The 22,660-nt window shown below is 35.2% G+C and overlaps 1 protein-coding gene across 2 annotated transcripts in view; it reads right to left on the bottom strand.

Annotated features, from left to right (window-relative positions):
• LRCH2 (leucine rich repeats and calponin homology domain containing 2) overlaps nt 1-22,660 on the bottom strand; it is a 53,494-nt gene that overhangs the window by 19,810 nt on the left and 11,024 nt on the right. For both annotated transcript variants that reach the window (XM_074883173.1, XM_074883174.1), the window contains exons 2-12: nt 15,058-15,202; nt 12,413-12,539; nt 10,246-10,351; nt 10,020-10,156; nt 9,663-9,796; nt 8,200-8,287; nt 7,006-7,117; nt 6,591-6,688; nt 6,428-6,495; nt 6,095-6,199; nt 518-586 (exon numbers count right to left, since the gene is read on the bottom strand). In XM_074883173.1, the coding sequence (XP_074739274.1) occupies nt 518-586; nt 6,095-6,199; nt 6,428-6,495; nt 6,591-6,688; nt 7,006-7,117; nt 8,200-8,287; nt 9,663-9,796; nt 10,020-10,156; nt 10,246-10,351; nt 12,413-12,539; nt 15,058-15,202 (1,189 nt within the window). The remainder of the gene's footprint in view (nt 1-517; nt 587-6,094; nt 6,200-6,427; nt 6,496-6,590; nt 6,689-7,005; nt 7,118-8,199; nt 8,288-9,662; nt 9,797-10,019; nt 10,157-10,245; nt 10,352-12,412; nt 12,540-15,057; nt 15,203-22,660) is intronic.

Raw genomic sequence — 22,660 nt, 5'->3', positions numbered from 1 at the left:
GCATAAGAGTACAGCTCCTGCAGACAATGGATTCCTCAATGACACATCTTTCACAAACAGTAAAGGTTTTGCAGGCTGAACTCCCAGCAACAGCTGTTAAGAGCACAAAAGGACTGCCAGGGAGGAAAATTTAGATGCCTAAGCACAGCTACAGTGCCATTTTATGTAACACAATCTAACACATCTACACAGGACTTAACTATGGGAGACCTGATCTGGACTGGAACTGGATATCTAAAACAACACTGAATGCCTATCTTTAGGCATCTGAATTGCTGCCATAATCAGACCCACAAATTAGTTTCTGGATGATATCAACTTTCCTAAAGACTCAGAAGAACAGATACTTTTTTTTTTATCTGAAAGAAAGAAGCTCAAGAACAGATTATTTGTGTAGCTTCTATTTCATCTTGAGCCAAAACCACTATGACAGAAGGTGGCAGTAGCAAAACAGAATAAATATGAAAATTAAATTAATACAATATTGAAAGCTGTGATAATTTAAGTATATCAATACCATTTTTCAGATTCCATTGGCTGCTTTGGCCTGTTCCTTGTGCTTACTGAAACTGAATGATTAAGAAGCCTAGAAAGAAAAAAAATAGATATTTATTCAACAGCTTTGTAGTTGAACCTTTTTCTTAGAATACGTGTTACTTTCACTGCGTAGTATCTCCTGCAAGTAAAAAATTTTGAACATTAAGGTAACATTTTCCATAAAATTAGAATATGTATGTGTGTACACATATGAAAACCAAGCCCAATCCTGCTTCTATTTAAATCAACAATATTGTTTCCAGCTCTTGAAATATTTCAAGTTCTGAATTTTAAGGAAGTAAAACTTGATCATAACTCAAACCAAAGTGAAGTCTCCTCTTATTTTTCTCCCTAAATAGATACTATTTCAACTGATCTCACACCTATGTAAAGTTTTGCTGCCCTCAACACAAAAGGCCCTACTGTTCACTAAAATTAGAAGACAGAAGATAGTCAACCTAATGCAGACAAGAAATGATACACAGATTGAGCACAAGAAGTCAGTCAATAGGAGCAGGTAAGAAGACAGCTGAGTAAGAAACACTGCAAGTACAAAGGAAATGCAGGGAAAAAGGAAAGGTGGAAAATGAAGAAGCACAGGCTAAGAACTAAATGAAAAGTCTAATGCAGAAAGGAACCAATGGAAATCCAATTTTTCTAAACGGTAAACAGTCAAAAAAAGCCAAAACTTACACAGAGATTCAGAAATGTCTTTTCATCTGGAAAACATACCACACATGTGCACACACAGGAAGAAAAAATGAGCTATTATGAATGTTTAAAGTGTTAAAAATAACAAAACAATCAGTAACACTTAAACATTTTCAAGAAGTGTCATGTTGAACAGTAACTAGAATGAATAATTTTGAATTCTTTGAGGTAGTAATGTTACACTTCGACACTGACTTCATGTGCAGAACTGTGATCAAAGTATATTTATGCTGAATTATATAGAGAAGTAGAATGTACTAAGAATCAGAAAGAATTAGAAGAACAACTATTCAATGGAAGTAAAACAGTAGGCACCTTTTTCTATTTCATCATTACATAGGGCAGTACAACCATTAGCTTTTAATGACTGATGATTTTTCAGACTTCTCTGTTTATAGTGATAGCTTTGGGCTCAGTAATCTCATCTGTAGTTTAAATCTCTCACTGTGTGAACCTCAATTTAATGGGATTATGAGAAGTTAAGTCTTTAAACCAACACAGTCTGCAGCATTTACAGTCTGCAGCATCTGCTCCCTACATTTTGTCTTCAGAAACTTTATTTTGAGGGTGCATTCCAGAATTAAATTACACTACAGCCTGAAAAGAGTGTTACAAAAAATTAATATTCAGAGCGTAGCTTATCAAAGCATCATATAAACACGCTATTTTAAAGTAATTAATTTTTAGAGAGAATTCCCAATTAGCCTTATGTCTTCCAACTGAAAGCAATGAGAAATTCAGAGAGACTTTGTAACAAGACGTGATCATTGCAATAGAATGAGAATTTTTAAAAAAATAGAAATCTGAGTCACCTAAACAGTTTAATGTAACATGTGCACCGAAACTGACACTTACCAGTGTAAATTTAATGACTGGAACACAAGCCATCTCTTTTTTAGTCATTATATGAAACAGCTTGAATATGTTTTCCTTACAATTCAAACATATGTACACATGCACTTTTCAGCTATGCTGTTTGTATGAAATATGTATATAATTAATGTTTGAGTTTATTATAAACTAAGTCTATTATAAACTAAGTATGTTTTTATACTTTGTAAAACAAACACAATCTATCATTTTTGAAACTTCCTCTTTAAAAACTGAAAAATACTGATGGGGAAGTAATAGCAAGTTCAGTCTCTGTCAGGTTAGCAGTCACTAGTCCACTCAAAGAAATCTGAATTTCCTGTGGAATATGGAACTTGAAAGTTTTCGGTTGCAGAAAATGGTGAAGAAAATTAATCTGAATTTACTAAATTGCAGATTAAGGAATTCATGGCAAAATAATTTGTTCAGCTGGAAGAGGAAAAAAAAACATCACTGCAGTCATGTTAAGAACTGTCTTCCAGGAAATACAATGCAAAACTCAGTATGCAAAATGAAAGTACAAGTACCTCATATGCAGAAGTCATGCTCTTCTAAGTGTGGTGTTGTTAAATGGTGCAAAGATTCCAGCAACTGTTTCCATTCATACTACAACTCATTAAATCCAAATTTTTTTTTTATTAAACAGATCAATTATCAGTATCAATTATTGATGTCATAGTGAATCACTAAGTAAGAATTTGCATAAGACACTTGTGTTACTAATGCCATTAATTTCCTGCTTACAGTTTCCACTAACCACACAAATTCTGTTGCTACAGAGGTAGCATGCAAACTATTATTCTGAAAGGGCTCTAAAACTCAATGCAAACTCTGCAATGTAAATTACTCAACAGCACACACAATGACACATATTTATATATATTAAACTGGAAACCCAACACTGACTCATTTTTCTAGTCATGCAAACCTAACATCTACTGCTGACTAGATGGGAGAGAAAGGTGATGGCAAGACCAATTATGGTACTGAAAAATATTTTCTAAAGTTTGAGAATTTAAAAAGTAGAATCTCAGTCATTTATACTTTCACATTTTGATCAAACATCACAATTAAGGGACACAAATGAAGTGAATGATGGTAATGCTATTTTAAAGTTAGCTATCTTCAAGTGCAAACAAGCAAGCACTACCTAGGATCTGTAACATGTATAAAGACACTTTACAGTGACACAAGAAAAAGATGGATTTTAAACTCATTCAGGAACAGTCTACTGTCTTTACATACGGTTCTATTTTGTGTTCATAAGCTGTGCTCTTAGGGATTTAGACAGTTATAGGAAGTCACTGCTGTCAGGTAAGAACCCTTACTTAACTTTGATGCAAACTGAAACAGGCTCATTTGGAACTAATGAAGATTATTTAATCTAAGCTATCCTGCTTTCTTTTTAAAACCAACCAGGAGTATCCAGAGCAAGTTACAGAGTTTCAGTTGATAAGGTAACAAAGTCTGAAATCACTTGATTCATCACTTATGTGTCAGCATAACATACAGAGCCCATTCCAGATTTCTTATTACCTGTAAGGTTTGTGTACCTGCAAATGCTTCCCTCATGGCTGTCAATTGCAAAAACAAGTTGTCACTGGTCATGTTAATTTGAAAGTGATCACTTTAAAGCCAAAATATCTTAAAAAAAAAAAATCTTTTGCCTGAGGTTCTATGCTTGAGGTATCTATTAAAAACAAAAAACTGAAGAGAAAGCATTTGGACTCATTTAAGTGTTCTTTGGAGAGTTGCCTAATTAAATATTTTCCTTAAGAGTATTTCATCTTAAAGAACAATAAATGCATTGCAATCTATTTTTGGTAACAAAATATCTTAGGCTAACATAGCCTATCCCTTTACTCTATTGTTGTTCAAGAAATGGCCAAAATGTTTCTTTCATCCACATTTTAACTTTGGAAATCTGAAGCTCTACAAACCCTTTATACCTTGATGCACGTCCTGCCGCCCTTGTCCTCTGGAAGAGTTTTTCACTGAATGAAGTTCTATAGCTTAATGGCCTTCGTCTGTATTCATATTTCATGCACACCAAAGCCAAAGACGGAAGAAGGAAGCAGGATAGATTGATGGGAGAGGACAGGGAAGTCATTAGCATAGCAAGCAAAACGAAAGGAGACTGCATAATATTTAAAAAAGCCACACTGAACGAACAGAAATATGATTAGTGAGAAATTATTTCACGATGCTCACTTTTCTGAGGATTCTGTTTACTCAGATTGAACATGTTTTCCACAAATAAACACAGAAATATCTTCACTAAACTTCTAAATAATTACTCTTACTGCTGTTTATGGCAAGAAATTATTAATTCATAAAACTATGGATTCAAAATCAGGGCTAAATTTTATAGACGTGATCTTGCCCTCACGTACTTAAAGATACATAAGCAAGCTTTAAAATATAAATGCTAAACTAAGAAGTAAACCTTAACAGTAAGATTGCATATTCAAGAGCAAAGCAGAACCATTATAAAGATCACTACTTTAAAGATACAACATATGACAAGTAAAATTTAATTTGCAGTGCTTCAGAAGAGGAGTGGCTTGGTATTTCAAACTACTAGATAACCAGGAAATATTAAAACCAATCAAACAAGACCACATGCAATATAAATAACCATCATATAAAAAGCTAATATAAGAAAAAACACACTTATTCTCTCTTTATTAATAGAATAATACAAGAAAATTTAGCATTCCTAGACTTTTTTGCAGTATTTTTGGTAATAAGACTGTATTAGCATTAAGATTTCATTCTTATTTTTCCCTTCCCAATTTGAACAACCAATTCTTAAATACACTGCATGGAGTTGTAAGTAAAACCTATTTTATCTCCACCTCCCATCTTCCCACCCCCCACCGCGGCTATTATATTTAACTAATATAAAACACTGGTGAATTTTTAAAGCTCTGAAGTTTATAGTATGAGGAAATGAATTTCTCTAAGGGCTTCACATGTATTTCAACTATCTTAAAAGAAAAACAGCAGTGCAGAATCTCATCATTACACAGAAATTCAAAGGAAACAAAAACAGTATTTAAGCTGGCATGAAGTTAAATCCATTACTGTGGGATAATGAATAACTTGAACTATTTTAGTTAATGAACTACTAATAACTATAACTTTTCCCTTTCAGGAAACAGCTTAGTCTCGCCCAAGTACATCACTGGCCATTTGCCTGCTTGGTAAAGGAAGCAGAGAGCACGGTTCCTACCCTAGCCTGTCCACATCCTATGCAACTCCAGGTATTCCTTCCTGCTCTTCGTTTTACACAGTTGTTAACTTGTTCTATTACATTCCTTTAATCCGCTGCTTGTTCTACAGCTCCTTTTCAAGAATCTGGTTGTAATGCCCAACAATAAGTAGAGAAAGTCAGGCAGTTCATCAGGATGAACTTACACCGTTCAATTTATTTATTTTTTTTTTATATTCATAATATACATAAGCTCTGTCATTTGACAGAATGTTTGTACAAATTTCCCCTTTAGTCCATAGGAAATTTATATCTCACATCAGACTGAATGAAGTACAACCTAAATTGTCTATCTGCATAAAAATAACCAGTCACAAACAAACTATACACACGTTTTGTAACCCAAACTAAGACAAAGTCATTTTACCACGTCACCAATAATCACTCGTATGAGCATTAGCCATGCCTACTTAGATATACCACTTTGAAAAAAAAAGTATAAAAAGTTAACAAATATCAAACCAATAAATCAAGAGACTTTCACATTCATTTCTTGCTCTCCATAGGAGGTATATCACTGCTTCTCTAGACAGCAATTTTATGAAAGACAGGACGGGTATCTTGAAAGAGTCTGTCACTAACTGTTTAACAGCTGGACAAAACTGTTCTCAGAATAATAAGGTTTCAAGAACTTTTGGGTATAAGGCAGGTTAGAGAATAAGTTAATTGTAACAAAAGTTACCTTAACTAACATTGTAATACCTGTGTTTTTGTTCTTGCTGCAGTAACTGAGCTGCTATTTTTCTCAAGTCAGTCACTTCTTTGAGTTCATCATCATCTTCAGCCAGCAGCTGTTCTTTCTGAAGTCTGAAAAATTAAACATCAGTGACTTGCCTGACTTCAGTAAAGCAAGACACAGAAATGGCTGCATTACTGGACAATAACTAAGAAGCACTTCCTATAAGCTTATTTTCTGTCACAGAAGGAGCACTATGTGTTCAATATAAGCTTTCCTCCATATGCAAGGAGCTTAGAACGAAACCACCCTCACGCCCCACCATCAGTAAATCCTTCCCAAAAAAGATCAAGATTTACCTTTTTTCATCTCCCCAGTCCTCATTCTGTTCTATTTTTTGGGATTTCTCAGGATGTTTTCCCCGTTCCTTACACAGAATGGAAAATAAACTTAAGACTTGAATCAAAAAAAAAAACCCAGACAAATCTGCTGAACGTTTTTTCTTTTGTCAAGTTTTGCTACCTTGATATAAGACAGCAATGGTCCAATCTGTACATCTCCTTGCTCAGGAACAGCTCCCTCTTCTGCATTCGGATCGATGTAATCGTACACCTCCTGGTCTAGTGAGGATTGATGAAGAACGGAAAAGACAGTATTAAACAGTTCTCTCAACCAAACATTATTCCTGAGAGAGATAAGTACTTATGAAAAATGTCCCATAAAGACAAAACAATGAAATCACATCTCCTTGAGCTAGAAATAATATTTTTTCTTTCCTTTTGGCCTTGTCTATTTGTGATTATTACATCATTTTCTGAAATTATGAAAATACAATGCCAACATGTGATCATATCATTTTGTGCAATCTTCTTATATTAGATTACCTAAGCAAAAGTATTTCTGATACCTAAAGGGACAGATGCACAACAGATAGTACCTTTCTGTGGATCGAGTTTACTTCCCATTACATGATTGTCATTCCTTAATGTCTGTTCCCTTGTTGATTCTGATACCTGGGAGTGAAGGCTGATTGTATCATCATCAGATGGCTGCAAAGAGAGTCAAATTTAAAACAAAACTTGCATATAAATTACATTATTATAGGATTTGCTAAGAAATCACAAATTATAGTGCTACTGACCCTATCATGAGGGATGGCTCCCAGAACAGACAAAATAACATCAAGCCAGGTGGGGATTTTGTGTGGGCAGGGTTTTATTGACAGGATGGAAAGGGAGTTTAAGAGAATCACAGTTTAGGGAGTGACATACAACTGTTCAGTATATAATATAAATCTGAAATACAGTATTTTGTTCAAAGAGGTCCAGTCCAGCCCCACTCAGTGGGTTAAGAAAACTGTACTTAGGTACTTTCTTATCTAAAGCCTCCAATTACTTTGACCCTTTTCAGACCACTGGGGTAAATGAAAAAAAAAAAAAAATCATAGCTTTACTTCTAATCATTTGGAATTTTCTTTAAAAACCCCCAACTAGTAATACAGCTTGGTCTACAGCTTTCCCCACTAACAATCACTCTGCATTTGTAGTAATTCTCCCAAGTTTCAAAAATCTTTTGTTCTACACTATTCAGCTTTGACATCACTGTTATTAATTATGGCTCCTTAATCTATACTTCTACAAAATATACAGGTAACTTAAATGGATTTTTGTTCATCGCTTTAAACCTAGCGGATCATCCAGATGTTTATTAAAATTTAAACAACAATGAGGATTACTAACATATACAACACAAGTTTAGTCCAAATATACTTTCATTTTCTTAAGTACATTAATTAATAACAAAATAAAGTTTCAAATAAATTTTGTTCTTTGCGTAGAAAATGATTATGCACTTCACACATTAAAAGATCTAAACAATTCCTTAGGTCAGAATTCAGTTTTAAAAGGTATGAAATTTGGACTGGAATGAACCTTAACCAGAAAAGTCAAAGCAATATGTAAATAATTTGTGTCTGATGCTGTCAGTCTAATGGTTTAAACTCAACTGTACAGATATTCACAGAATGTTAAATTCAGCTTAGTAAAGTATTTCTCAAATGATACAAAATACAAAGGAAAGAAAAAGTCTAAAACCCAGAAATTACAAAAATTCAACATTGAAAAATACTCACTTCTGTTGTGGACAACCTTTTATCTCCATTATCACTTCCGATGCCAGAGTCTGGTCCATGATTTTTATTGGGATAAAAGTCCTCCATGCTACATTAAGAAAAACAACACAAAAAAACCCACACAGGAATGAAAGAAACTGTAGTTTCACTTTTCTAAAAGAAAATAAAATCCTTTTAAAAATATATTCTCTATATGCATCTACAGTTGCTGATACAGAATTTTTACACAATGCCCCATGTGCAGAGAACAAATTCTTAATCTCCTGAAGGAGTTGTTTAAGAAAAAAGTATCAAACCAAAGTTAAAGTGGGAACAATCAATTACAGTACTCTGTATTTATGCCATTTTAGAATTGTTCTATTTCATTCAAAAATACCATCTTCAGAAAAGAAGGCTTCCTCTGAAAATAGGCAATTTGTTGAATTCTATTGGCAGACATGGTTTTCTATTAGCAGCAAATATACATTCCCTAATAGGCTGTCATATTATAATGGTTTAAATCTGCCTGAATATCTAGGAGGTATTTCCTCCAAATTTATGCCTTTTGAAGACATAAAATTGGCAGCATCAGCATGATGTTTTCCAGCTGTGCACTGGAGCTTGGTTTAAATCATAGGATTATCTGGAAAGTTTAATTAAACAAGTTCTCACTACTACAAATATGATGTACAATGGTAACACCCATGACCTTCTTCCTTTGCAATACATTTTAGCTGTAGGCCTTAAGTTCAGTGGAGGCTTCTGGGGAGCAGTTATGGACTGCACTTTTTAGGAGCATTTAGAAGCTATCTACAGACACTGCGGACTAAATCCCTATGGCACAGATGCCCAAGATCAAGACCATGGACTGAATTTGATGATTCAGATGGTTAAAAAAATAGTCAAAAAGAGACTATTGTTCCATATGGTTTCCAATGGCAAGCTAACTGACAATAGAAAATACAAAAGCATACCCATTTAATTACTCAAGAGGTACTCAGTAGAGAAGCCCAACAAAATATTCCACACTTTTTAACCTCGACTAATCTAATAAAAAAAAATCCATGGTATTTCACTGATGTTTAAGTTAGTTTTCCTTTATATATATATATATATATATACACACACGTGGGAGGCAGACTTTCCATCCAACAGACTAACTCTATATTCAGGACATTTATGGGAACTTCTCATCTACTGTTTTGACATATCTGTTTGGGAAATACATAGCTGAGTTTTCCAATAAAAAAAATTAAAATACATCTTCGTTACAGTGTCCAAATCTTTAGCAAGTACAATGAAAATTTTTCATAGCAACTTGGATGAGTCAATTAAGCTTCCAGTAACACGACCTTAGAAAATAAATACTATGACTCCCAAATAAAGAACAATTAAAGTATTGAAATTACAGCTATTATCTGTAATAGAAAGATCACTTCATAGCAAATGCTAAAGTGAAATAAACCAAAAAACCCACTACTCACCTGTCTGTGAGTGGCTGGGAAGGAATTCGTTTACCTAATGACGGAAGATCCAAAGAATCTGGCTTTTTATCTATTCTGAGGCACGCCTGAATGCTGAGGAATTTAAATATATGTACTTTACCCTTTAAACATATCTGTTGGGAAACAAACAAGCAAAAACAAAAATCTTAATTACATAGCATGGCTTTTGAAAATGTACCCCAAGAAATACTTTTTACACTGAGTTTGTACTCACAGCTTCCCACTAGAAGAAATACAGCTAGAAAAAATGAAAACCTAATTGTTATCACTCAGAACAGCTTCCTCTTTCTTAAGATCCTAATGCAAATTTCTGAACTAGAATGCTTTAATACTAACCTGTGCTGGTGGTATCTGCATTGGATTATTATCCAAAACTATAACTTGTAAGTGACGTAACTTTCTGTAACAAATGGGAATTTCTGTAATTTTATTACAAGAAAAATCCAGCTTTACCAAGGGAAGGTCTCCTAATTCTGCATTGGGGGAAACAAAAAAGAGAATCAGATATCTTAACACTTTACCTAATTTACCTACATCAAAGAAATGAAGACTAGCAGCTTACCATCTGGCAGCATATGGAGATTATTTCTTCTTATGTTTAATTCTCTAAGTGACTGCAATTTTCCTATCTGCTGGGGAAGAACCTGAAGTTCATTGCAGCTAATATCCTAAGAAAGATATAATTAATAAATTAACTGAACACCTTAAATGAAATTAAACAATGGAAGACTTCTATCAAAAATACTATGAAGCATACTATAAAAAAAAAAAAAGACATCATGTCTTGCTTGTTTTTTTCCCACAAAGGGAAGAAGTACCATAACAGGTCTCGCTGTTTCTTCAGCAATCAGTGATTCACGTTTCAGAAATTCAATTAAAAAAAGTTGAACTAATGAATGATGAAAGACTGGTTTTGAGATTAAAACTATAGCATAGGAATCAGGAGTTTCTGGTGTAGTTCCCTTATCAGTTAAGAACTTTTGTGCTACTGCCAGCGAATGATTTGCATTCCGTTCTTTTTATAAAAACTCTTCACCCTTAAAAAACCTTGAACCAATCTATGCAACTAAAAATTTACAAAGAGCAATAGCAGGCTCACCAACTTTTCGGATACAAGCACTAGAGGGTGACAAAGCTGCACCAAGTGAACACAGACTACAGCTATTTCTGCCACTAATTTAACATTTATTTATGTAGCCCACACTGAGTCAATCACATTGCTATAAGACCATTGCTAATCTTTTTTATTTCTGATTCAATAACATTGACTTTAGAGATTAGTTTCCTAGATTAAGTAACAGCGATACACATCCATCTCTTGAAAAACTGAAAGCTGCTTTTAAAAGCGAGCTGAGGCAGTAACCAGAAGCCAGGCCTTAACCAGATGAATCCAGCCTCCTTCTCCACTACATGCTTCCAGAGCTTCAGCTTAGGCACTGCTCATCCGCTTTTGGCTACCATGATGTCTGCACACAGCTGGATGTCTCCCAAGTTGCTTGGGATCAACTGTTGGGTCTCTATTGCAAGTTCTTTTCTGGCTACATCACCAGATTTAAGATGGGATTCCCTTCCTAAAAGTGTCTTCTTTCTAGCATGTGGCTTAGTTGTCAACTTTTTAAGAAGTGTGTATGTATTACTTATGTTCTAAACAGGTGTAACAGGTATTGGAATGAAACTCTCTAGTATGTTCTTAATCTGTGTCATCACACATGCATTCTAGGTTTGACAATTTTGAAAAATAAACCAAAAATACCACACCTGCAACTCTGAAAAACATTCACGTCCTGTAAACAATAGCAATGACGCCACCTTGAAATCCTTATGACATTGAAGTGAGCACAAAGAATTTCTCACCAAAGAGTGGAGGACACTAGAAAAGCCTCACAAACATTCAGAATATCTCATATTACTTGCAAATTAAAAAAGAATGTTGATTTATAGCTCAGAAATTAGGTCATGTTAAAAGAAATCTCCAGGGCATACACAACTACTCTGGAAACAGGATACGGATTGCTTGCAGCAACCAAAGAAATTATATATACGGGGCGGGGGGGCAAATCAGACCTAATCCAGGAGCCAAATCAGAGAATAATTGCACGTACTTCTCAAACACATGAGCCTAACACGGAGTAATGATCAGAAAAGCCCAGAATATTAAGAAATATAGAGAAATTCGTGGAGGACAAAGCACAAAACTTGAGTATGCCATAGGATAAAATCATGTTGAACAGACACCTAGACTGTGAATATCACACATCACTATTCACCCCAATCAAAATAAAGGAATAGCAGAAATGTGAGGGAAAGAAAAACAAGAAAACAATGATTGAATGGCATAACACGTATAAGAGTACAGAGCAGAGATGAACTCTTCAGATGGAAAGAAGATTCCTGACAACATAATAAATAGAATTATGATTACTGCAAAGAAGATAGAAAAAATTCACCATTCTTTGTAACATACAAGGGACTCAAATGAAATGATCTGAAGAGCGATTTTATTTCTGAACCTCCTACACTTCAGTTAACCCAACATACTGATTTGTGTTTAACCCCATTTTTGTAACTCTACATTACATCTGTAATTTGAGCTCAAACACTAAGAAAAAGCAGTAACTGAATTTACATATTGTAGTTCTGTATTTTAAAAAAAAATTTTTTTATTACACAGTAAATAAACTGCTTACAGTTTAAATTTACTTAGTACAATGGTTCACAATTGTACTTACCAACTCCATTAGATCTCTCAATTTTCCAATTTCTTCTGGAATGGACACCAGCTTATTATTACTGACAACCAGAACTTTAAGTGGAAGATCAAACAGGTATTTTGGCAACGTTGATAAGAGATTTCGACTTGAAAGAAAGAAAAACAAACAAGCAAGGCTAGATTATAATCTTCTTTTTAAGCCTGACAGGAAGCCTGAGATGCACATTGTACAACTTTTCTCATATTCCAGAAGATATTCTCCACCTATTACAGTTTCATCTAAATTTAAGCTACAATCTTCATCATTAATTCCTTACCAGATAAAGCCTCTCTCAGCTATGTGAATTTTAGATCTCCATCTCACTTGATGAAAAGAGTATATACTGTAACTGATCTAACACTAAAATGTACATAGAAATCTGTTAAAAGAAATGTCTGATGTTTGCTTTTATCCTGCCGATACCTTCAGAAGGACCATCTGATCTAACAGTCTACCAATATGAAGTTAATGTTCTCAGAAAAATAGACCTTTATACAAGGTCATTGCTTCTCATGTCATGTGGTCATGTCACTCCTAAGCCATCACAAAAAGCCCTTGACATTTATTTATTACTTTGCTGAGCAATAGTCTGGAAGGTAAGTTTTACTTAAAATTTATTTCTTTTGTGTATACCATTTTCTAACTGCATGCACGTCTGCTCTGTACACAAGAAATATACTGGCAATTTGATTTAAATCCATACTGGAAAAACTACCAACTGCAGACTGCCACTGCCAGATATACACTTTTTTTTTCCTAATAATGTACTTGTACATTTTAAAAAGCCATTGGGAAACCAGCTTGTTCAGATAAGGTATGAAAGCAATTCCTTTTGTACATAAAAGTAAAAAAATTCAGTAATTGCTGTTGCTTTAAGTAGAACTGTGTAGAGGTCAGTTCTCTTTTGGAAAAAAAACACAAAAAAACCAACTTTCAAGCACTGACATTTGTATTCACACTGTATTAAAGAAAAACCCAGAAGTTTTACTGTTTAATTTACACGTATCAGAGCACTGTTTTCATATTGAAAATGATACAAAGCTTTTTACATTATTTTTATCCATGACTACAGTTTATAGAGGTGCAAACCTAACAGAAATAAATTTGACCCTGCAACCTTTCAGTTTCAAAGTACTGCAATTTAACACCATAAAATGAAAGTAAACTTCTATCAGTATCTTTATAAAAGTAACATATTTATTCTGTTAATTTTTTAAGTGAACAATACAAATAAGTTTTGGATGCAAATATGCAGTAAGTCTCTTTTTTCATGTTGTATTTCAGGCAGATATGACAGGCATTTTTGGTTGGAGAGCATGAGAAGTGAAAACATAATGTGCAAGGAAGCTTTTTTTAAATGTTATAAAAGTGGCAACGAAACAGTTATCCTCTGCACCACTTAAGTTTCCTCTGGTTTTTGGTTTGCCTTTTTTTTTGGTAGTTTTTAAAAAAGAGCTGCCTACTTTACTATGAATTGCACAATACATTTCTTCAGTCATCTGAATCCAAAATTAGAATTTGAGATCACATGGTTTTCTTCTGTAACAGCACTTTAGCCTGTTCTTCAACTACTACAGTCCACATGTTCGTGCATTGCTAAAATAGTCCTCAGACATGAGCACAAAAATTAAGACAAAGCAGTAAGGCAAATGATGATTACAAGAGTTGACTCTTGAAATAACATGGAACATGCAGTTAGAACTACATGCTACTTTTATTTTTATGTGAACTGTATTCAGCACCTCAATTACCATCAAGAGAAATGGGCTGTTGTTGGTCTGTGAAGAAAGGTCAACTTGCTTTCAGAAAACACCGCAGTTTTATCATATCATTAATACTCTCCAGAATTGCCACAGAATACACTACTCTTAAATTATCACTATAGGTACTGATAGTTGCAGATTTCGAGACATCGTTGGTGGTGGTTTTTTGGTTTGGTGTTTTTGTTTTGTTTGGTGTTTTTGTTTTGTTTGGGGTGGTTTTTTTCCCTTCAAAGATCAATTCACAGTTTTTTCAAAATAAATTCTGGAACCAAATCTCACATGATAAATAGCTCTTAGACAAGATGACTCTTTTGGACTTGATGTAGTCAATATAAGAAACAAGGAATATTGTGGAAAATGGGGTCTCAGCTCTTTTTGAAAGGGTTCTTCTAGATTCCCTCTCCTTCCAGAGCTTACATTAATCTTCTGTTCTTCTGAGAAAATCCAACCATGTGTTTTCCAAGTTTAAGAACAGCAACGGATGTAAATAATGTGCAGAATGAGTCGGGCCTTCTGGCCAGAGTAATCTACCCTCTTGAGAGCAGCAAAACTTTACACATGTAGTTTCTAAACTTTGTCTGTCTGCATAACATTAAAAACAAAAGAAAACTCTGTAAACTCTCCTTATCCTCGGCTACCATAGTTTACTGACTGAAATTTAGTAATGCATTCAATTCCCTCCCACAAAGGAAGCAACAACAGCTGGCCCTAAACCAACAACTATAAGGCAAACAAACAACAGAATTTTATCTATCTGGGCAAAACGAGGGCACAAGGGCACTCAGTGACCTGATGAAGTAGAATACCACCTCTACAATGAGATAAATTATATAAAGACCAAAAATAACAAGCATTACTCACCTAATGTTAAGGTAGGTAAGCATTTGCAGGTTTTTAATAGATTCTGGAATGGATTTGATGCAGTTGTGATACAAGTTTAAAGTTTCCAGTGGTGCAAACAGCCAGACATCAGGAGGAATTTCAGTAAATCTGTTCTTTGAAAGATCTAGAAGCAAAAGGGGGAAAAAAAAAAATCCCTTTTTAGTCAAAAATTTCCCTGCAGTAAGGGGAGATAAAAGTACCCACTGTTATTCTTGTCATGCTCCTAAAAATTTAGGTGTTGCAAGAAGTGTAAAATAATTCCGTTTTACCAGATGCTACTGCATATAATTAATACACAAAAAGAGACCGAAAACACTAAAAGATTATTTTTTGATATGCAATTATAACAGAAAATAGAAAAATGACAGGAATTGATATATTACCCACTACATAATTAAGAACATTTAAAACGCAGCTGAATATCAATTCTGATTGTCCCTCCTCTATCAGTCTTTGTTCTGTGCAACCGTTGGGTTTTTTCCTCCAATTCTAGGCACAACAGTAAGTCAACGTACAAACCCAGCAAACATTACTTTTCCTGTTTAACAGCTACATTAGAATCTCATCTCATTGTACAAAATATCTGCAATGCCAAAGGCAAGTTTGCGAAAAGCTTACATATTTATTTTGGTTAAGAACTACAATTCTCATGTAAAAGGTATTCTTTATTGCAAGCATAGTAACCAAGACATTCTCCAGGTACACATTTATAACTTAGCTAAAAAGAGAATAAAGTTGCAAAAACCAATGCCAAATGCATTTAGCTATAAAAATAAGGTTGCAATTTAGCCTGCCCTACAGGCAGAAAGAAGAGGTATCTTTGACAATGGGAACATAATACTTGAACTAGAGTTATTCTGACAATGCATGACTGCATACGGAAGATACAAAAAAATCAGAGCACTACAAAAATGCACAGCATCTCTGACTATATGAAATCTTTAAAGAGACCAGAAAATTCAAGTGGGATGTGACCCAAGAATCCTGAAAATTATCAGTTAACTACCAAAACCTGTGTCATAAAAACTCCATGAAACTATCTTGGAAGAAAGAGATATTTACTTGAGAATGACTGTCTACTTTTTTGAAAGTAACTCTGGTTCCCAACCCAAGATATTTCAAAAGGATGTGGTTTCTCAGAAACGCTGAACAAACTCTTTTAACAAAGATGCAATACAGATCCCTTGCTATTTCAGGCTTTAGTTCTCAGTTTTTAACACTTGCATGAAATAACCGTGTTTCTGTTTAGTTCCTATCACATTATCATTGGAACATACATTACTTTGTTCTACACTAGACTGAAAAAACAGACTAGAAAGTGACTGGGAAAGTGGTTCAATGTCACCGTCAGGCTCAAAAAAAGAGAGCTCAACAGCCTGAAGTATAACCAGCAAGCCAGCCACGAGCAACATTTCTCAGGGAGAAAACACTGGAATCAGTATTGTTTAGTATCTTCATCAACAACCCAGAAAACAGGATAGAATGTGCCCTCAGGAAGCGCATGGACAACATCAAGTTGGAGGGAGTGAAGGGGCAACTCACACACTGGAGGGATGGGATGCCAGCCACAGTGACCTTGACAGGCTCCCCATCTAATAAAAGGCCAATGCAAAGACCTGCACGTATGGCAGAATAACTCTTCACACTAGCGTGGGCTGAAGGACAAAAGCATAGAAGACTGCTTTGCAGAGAAGAACACACGATGCTGGTACACAACAGGCGAATGCAAGTCATGAGTGTGCCCAGCAGCCGGGAAGGCCATCCACACAGTGTGCTGCAGATGCCCAACAAATAAAATGAAGTGCTACAATGAAACATCACCTTCTGGTGGCATTATTTTTGGAAGTAGCCTCAACTTTGCTTCCTGAAGTCTAGAATATGTGAAATTTGTGAGCTAACTGACTGTCACTCCATTGTTCCATCACTTCTAAGAAACATTCTCAAGCTAAAGTATCACAAAGCCTTCTTTTAGATCATGGCATCCACTGCTGATGCTGAATTCTGCAAACTCTTGCAGCTAGAGGCAGAAAGACCTAGATTGCAGGACTGACATTCTTAATGAATTAAATGAAAAATGGAATGAAGTTAACTGAAACTAAACATCCCAACTAAAACACTTATTAAAAAATTTAGCATAGCTTGAGAAAGCTTTCACAATAATGAGGTTTGGTTTTGTTTTCTACCACATCAATTTTCAGAACATTAGAGAAAGATGGCAGCTTTCACATGAAAGAATTTTCTGCAAAACCATTTTGAGGTTAAACAAAGGCTCTTTTATTCTAATATTCAGCAGAGTGGGATAACTGTGTGAAGATGCACACAGTTTTATCGCTAGCGCAGTTTTACAACCTCCACCATATGAACAGTCTTTGATACAACCCCATTCTGAAGAAATCAGTTCTAAAGCTCTTCCTGATTTTGTTTTATCAGCAGCTGGAAAGATAACTGAAGGCTAGTTCAAAGATCTAGTCCACAAAACACAAGTGACAGAATCCCACCCTACTGCCACGGATCTGAAGAACAATACTGTAGGTAACATCTGAACTGGAAGATTCAAGAGCACCATGAAAATTCTGCCGCTGTATGTGCATCCAGCCATACTCCAACCACACGTCTTGGAAAGACACAGGTTAAAAAACAGCTTTGCCATTTCTTTTGCAGAAATAAAACCCAGAGGTGGGCCAGACAATAACTACAGTGCGCATCAACTCTCTGATCTGGACAATGAGTGGACCAGGACTGTAGTATTCAACAGACAATATAAAACCAGCTGTGATTTCAACCATGACCTGACAAAAATCACATTACCACAGCCTGGCTGAAGTCCCTTAGTGCATGCACCCTTGTAGAAAAACCATACAATTTCACATTAGAAAAAATTTACAAGTGTTGTGAAATTGGTATATATTACTGTTGCAAACACTTCCTTGAAAACAATGCCTTCAGGCACTGAGGGGCAAGGATTCCACTTTTCCATTACAAAACACAGAAGTCCTATTAAATAGGAAATTATACCCATTATCTGTCAATAATAAAAAGGTAAATAAAAAGTTGGAAGATAACTTCTCTTCCAAGCAATTCTTTATTCATTCATTGCAAAACAGTATTAGAGTAGCCCCAGGGGTTCAGATCTCTCTAAAGAGAAAGATTCAAGTGTATATAGTTTCCCACAACATTCATATATCAAATGTATTTACAGCTTTTTAAAAACAAGTAAGGCTGCTCTTTTCCCACACTGAAAAATGATTTCTACTCCAGAAATGTTTTCATGAGCAAAAGAATTTAGGAGTTCATCTATTCCGCTGAACAAAATGTAGATGTGAAGCTTATGCAATTTAAGTACCTTCTGAAGACTAATAACTCAATGTATGACTGAGAAAATATTGTAAGAAAAAAGGAGGAAACTTATGGAATAGAATGTTCCTCTACAAACATGATAGATTTCATCTCAATCAAAATGGAAGCACATTGCTGGCACTTAAAATGGGAATGGTTCCTTAAGGGTTAATAGAAGTAGCAAGGAAAGCTGCTAAATGCAGAACTGCAGATGATTTAAGATGACAACTCCTCTAGAAGTGAGATTATAGGAATTCTTTGCTTAACCAGTTTAGACTGGAAAACTCTAAATTGGGGTGTTAGGTGAGGACTAAATAGAAGATACCATCCGTGACTGCTCATGAATCACAGGGTATTTCAATTCACTATCTCTGCAGAAACAATAAAAGTGAGAAGTACACCATTACTAAGGTTAAATTTAAAAGGAGAACTACAAAAATAGGAAGAAGTTGGTTGCAAGCTTAGATTCTTTAACACAGAGTAAACTCTTTACTGACTGCAAGACAATGATGAAAAAACAATATATTGAGAGTTCAAAAGAAAAGAATTTTAGGAAATCAGTCAGAGTCTGGAAGGGAAGCTATTAGAAGTAAAAAGGTATCTTGCATAAATTTAAGCCATGATCAAAAGGAAAAACAAAAAGCTCAAGCTGTCAGGTTACAGCAGTGTACAGTAAGGTAGTCAAATAGTATTAACATCATGTTTGTTTTGGTTTTGCACTTCTCCCCAAGCATTCATTACTGCTTACTATCAGAAGCATGCTGCTAGAACAGACTGGCCTTTTATTTGATCCAGTACAATCTTTTTTATATTCATGCTTTGCATGCACTACACGTTGAATTTGAAATACAAAGCTTAGTTGGGAAATTTACACTTGAATCTCATCTTGATGCTATAACATTTTTCATAAAAATATGTCGATCCATGATACCAGTGTTGGGTTTTTGTTTGCTCAAAGTGTTCCAAAATTTTATTTAGAAACTACATTGAAAAGAAAACAACACATACACACACACACCCCTCCCCCGCAAAACCCAGATCTGCTCTCTTAACTCTTAATACGTTCAGATTTTCCTAGCCAGTTTTTCTAGTAATGCTTTAGCCAAGTCTAAGACAAAAAAATCTAAGCACAAAAGCAACTATATAATAGTCCTACAGAAGTCAACGAATGAATAAAACTAAGTGTCCAGATCTGATCCTAAAGATACACTTTTAGCCAATCTAAACACAAATCTGAGATCAACACACAGAACCCGAGTACAATTTATTAATCTGTCACAAGCAGGATGATTCTGGAGAAAAAAAAGGAGGCTCAAACACTGCAGAAACACCTGCATATGGTAATTCCAGGAGGCAGAAGTTTTCCATGTCCACAAAATATTCAGTCACCTTGTAATTCAAATCCTGTGATGGTTAAAATGTATATTAAACAATAACAGCATTAAAAAAACCCCTTCCGTTTAATTATATTTCACACAGCAATTATTGATTCACTTGACAGGCCAATGGTACTGAAGAAATACAGGCAGGCAATTGTTCTTACTTAGTGTCACGCTCCAAAGCCACCATATGACCACGTGTCCTACCAACTATTCTGTTACACAAATATCCCATGTTTCTTTTCCTCTCATCTCAAACAGAAAGCCAAGTCTCCCTCCTTCTATAAAGAGAAAATTATCAGATTTGCATTCTATCCAATGGAGTTCCAAGAGCGATACCATGACAAGACCATGGCTTTACTGATGTGTCACCTTCACCCACAAGTAAGGACATTAGACTTCAAACACCTTTAACTTCACAATGAACCATGGTAAAAGACAGGCATTATTTATACCACAGCATTCAAAGAACAGGAGACAAAATATAAAATATAAGAAATTAAGTTCTGTTGCACAAAGATATTCCAGATGCTGAAACATCAAAATAATTGAAAGGAATCAGCCAGTAAATGTATGCTTTTCCCTATCTCTCTAAGGAGGAGGAAGGAAAGTTAAATCCAAGCTGCCAAGCATTTAGTATTAACCAAAAAGCAAAGATGCATGCACACAATACAGTGAAATTTGTCTCAAAAAACACCCCAAAACAACACCACCACCACCCCTGAGTCACACTATAAAAGCCTAATACTTTAAGCTGTAACAGGCATGAGTTGCCCGCCTCCTACCAGGAATGGAGATTCCAGCATAGCATAGAAAGAAAAGTATGAATCCAAAACTAAGACTAGGTCAGCTTGCCAAAGCAGTCCAACACTTCAACTACACTATACCCACCACAGACTCCGGGCATGCTGGGGTCAACCTGCAGAGCCCTGCAATGTTATTATATAGCTTTAATACATGTAGCAGAGGAATCTCTCACCTACTGCTGATGAACAGCAAAACCAGGTCTGCAGAATTACTCACAAAAACTCAAAAGCTAAGTAGAAAAAGAACGTCCAAATCTCAGTTGGAGTGTTGCTATTGTTCGTGACTGTGGCTCAACAAGTAATTCCTCGGCATTTGTATAAATTCATTAGCTCCTACCCTTTCTTATGTTACACTAGCATAGTTTGCATGGCCATACCATGGAAAAGTGCGAGTTTAATCCTCAGGACAACCAAGACTGTACATCTCCCATTCAAGCATGTTTGTAATGCTACAAAACCTGTATTTTCACATTATTGTTAGTCTTGTCATCTTCTTTACTGGAAATAATTAAATGCAGATGCTCAGAAATTTTATTAAAAAGAAACACTGATGAGCTAACACTAACCTTGGTTTATCCACATCTGAAAATGTCATCCTTCATCTTACTACTCTGTCAGTATCAAGCTTCCAAAGACCTTGAAGAGCTGCTAACAACATACAAGTGTTGAACAAAACAGTTCAGAAAATAAACCCACTTGTATTACATTCTCCTCCTTCCTTGTTTTAGCAATCCTGCTTTGAGAAGTAAAAAGGTAACAAAACCCATGGAAACAGTATATAGTAGTTGTTTATCAACAAACTGAAGCTGCCAGCTTCTGTTGTGATATTTCAGTAGTGAATATCTACCTAATCTAAGAATATTATTGGTCTTAATGTAATCACTAAGAATATCCTTGTTTTCTATCTTGTTTTAATCTTCGAAAGTCACGTAAGTACTGTATAAATGACACAATCATTCTAAGACTGGGGAAGATGGATTCATGAGTCAGCAGGTATTCAAAGGTACTACTTGAATTTACTGATCTTAAGCTGAAGTCTGTAAGCCCAATATTAAAATGACAAATGATGTATGTTAAAAAAAAATAGTATGTTTCAAAGTCTACTAAAGCTTGAGGCTCCTTGCCCATTTTGTTGAGAAACTAAAAAAGGAGGTAAGAAATCTGGCTTTCATTATTAACCACGAAATGGCACTCAGCAGGAACAAACCAATTTCATTGTTTATGTAATAATGCTTTCTTCAGGCAGAAAAATTAAATTAACTGAGGGCTCTAAGAGAATCCAGAAAACACATTTTACAGAAAGACTGTAATATCACTGGAGATGCTCAAAACTCAACAGAAGGCCCTGAGCAGCCTGCTGTAACTGGACCTGTTCTGAGCAAGAGACTGCCCTAGATGACCTATGAAGATCTTTCAACGTATGTAATTACAGGATATAAAATTGTAGTTTGTGCATATTACAGGAGTATAATCATCTTAGCACTGATTGAGTATTTCAAATATCAGTTCCTGATGATGGTAAAGAGGAAAACTAAAGACGCATCAAAAAAGCCAAGTGTGCCTAAATACATATCTGCTTCCTGTAAAGTGAAAAATATTATCAGCCATTGCTTTTGATGGCAGCATTAATGAAACACAAATCTTCCATTTGGAGCTTTCAAGTACAGAGTTATGGAAGAAAAGAGAATAAAAAACCACCCACAAAAATGTCCCCAAAACAACAGTTACACTCACCTAAAAAAAAAAAAGTGTATTCTGTGTCCAGTTTGCCAAAAAGAAAGTGAACATGCTGGAGTGTGTTTTAGGCACCTTGCTCCTATGCTGTTATCTGGTACAGGAAAACAACCCAAACCACAAGACTAAGCCAGAAACTGAAAGCCAGATTTGGTAGAAAGAAGACAGGCTATTCAAGAAGATTGTTTTCCACATAGATTCTGATCACAAGTCCTTTGCGTAAGTTATCTAGCACTTTCCATTACAACTGAAACAGAATCAGGTTTCTGAAACTACCGATTCATCCTGATTTTCAGAAACCTCAGGAGAAAGAAACTCTTAAGCTTG

Source organism: Strix uralensis, chromosome 13 (genome assembly GCF_047716275.1).
Source record: "Strix uralensis isolate ZFMK-TIS-50842 chromosome 13, bStrUra1, whole genome shotgun sequence".
Taxonomy (NCBI): Eukaryota; Metazoa; Chordata; class Aves; order Strigiformes; family Strigidae; genus Strix; species Strix uralensis.
Note: the sequence above shows the minus strand (reverse complement) of the source record. Positions and strands in the feature narration are given on the sequence as shown.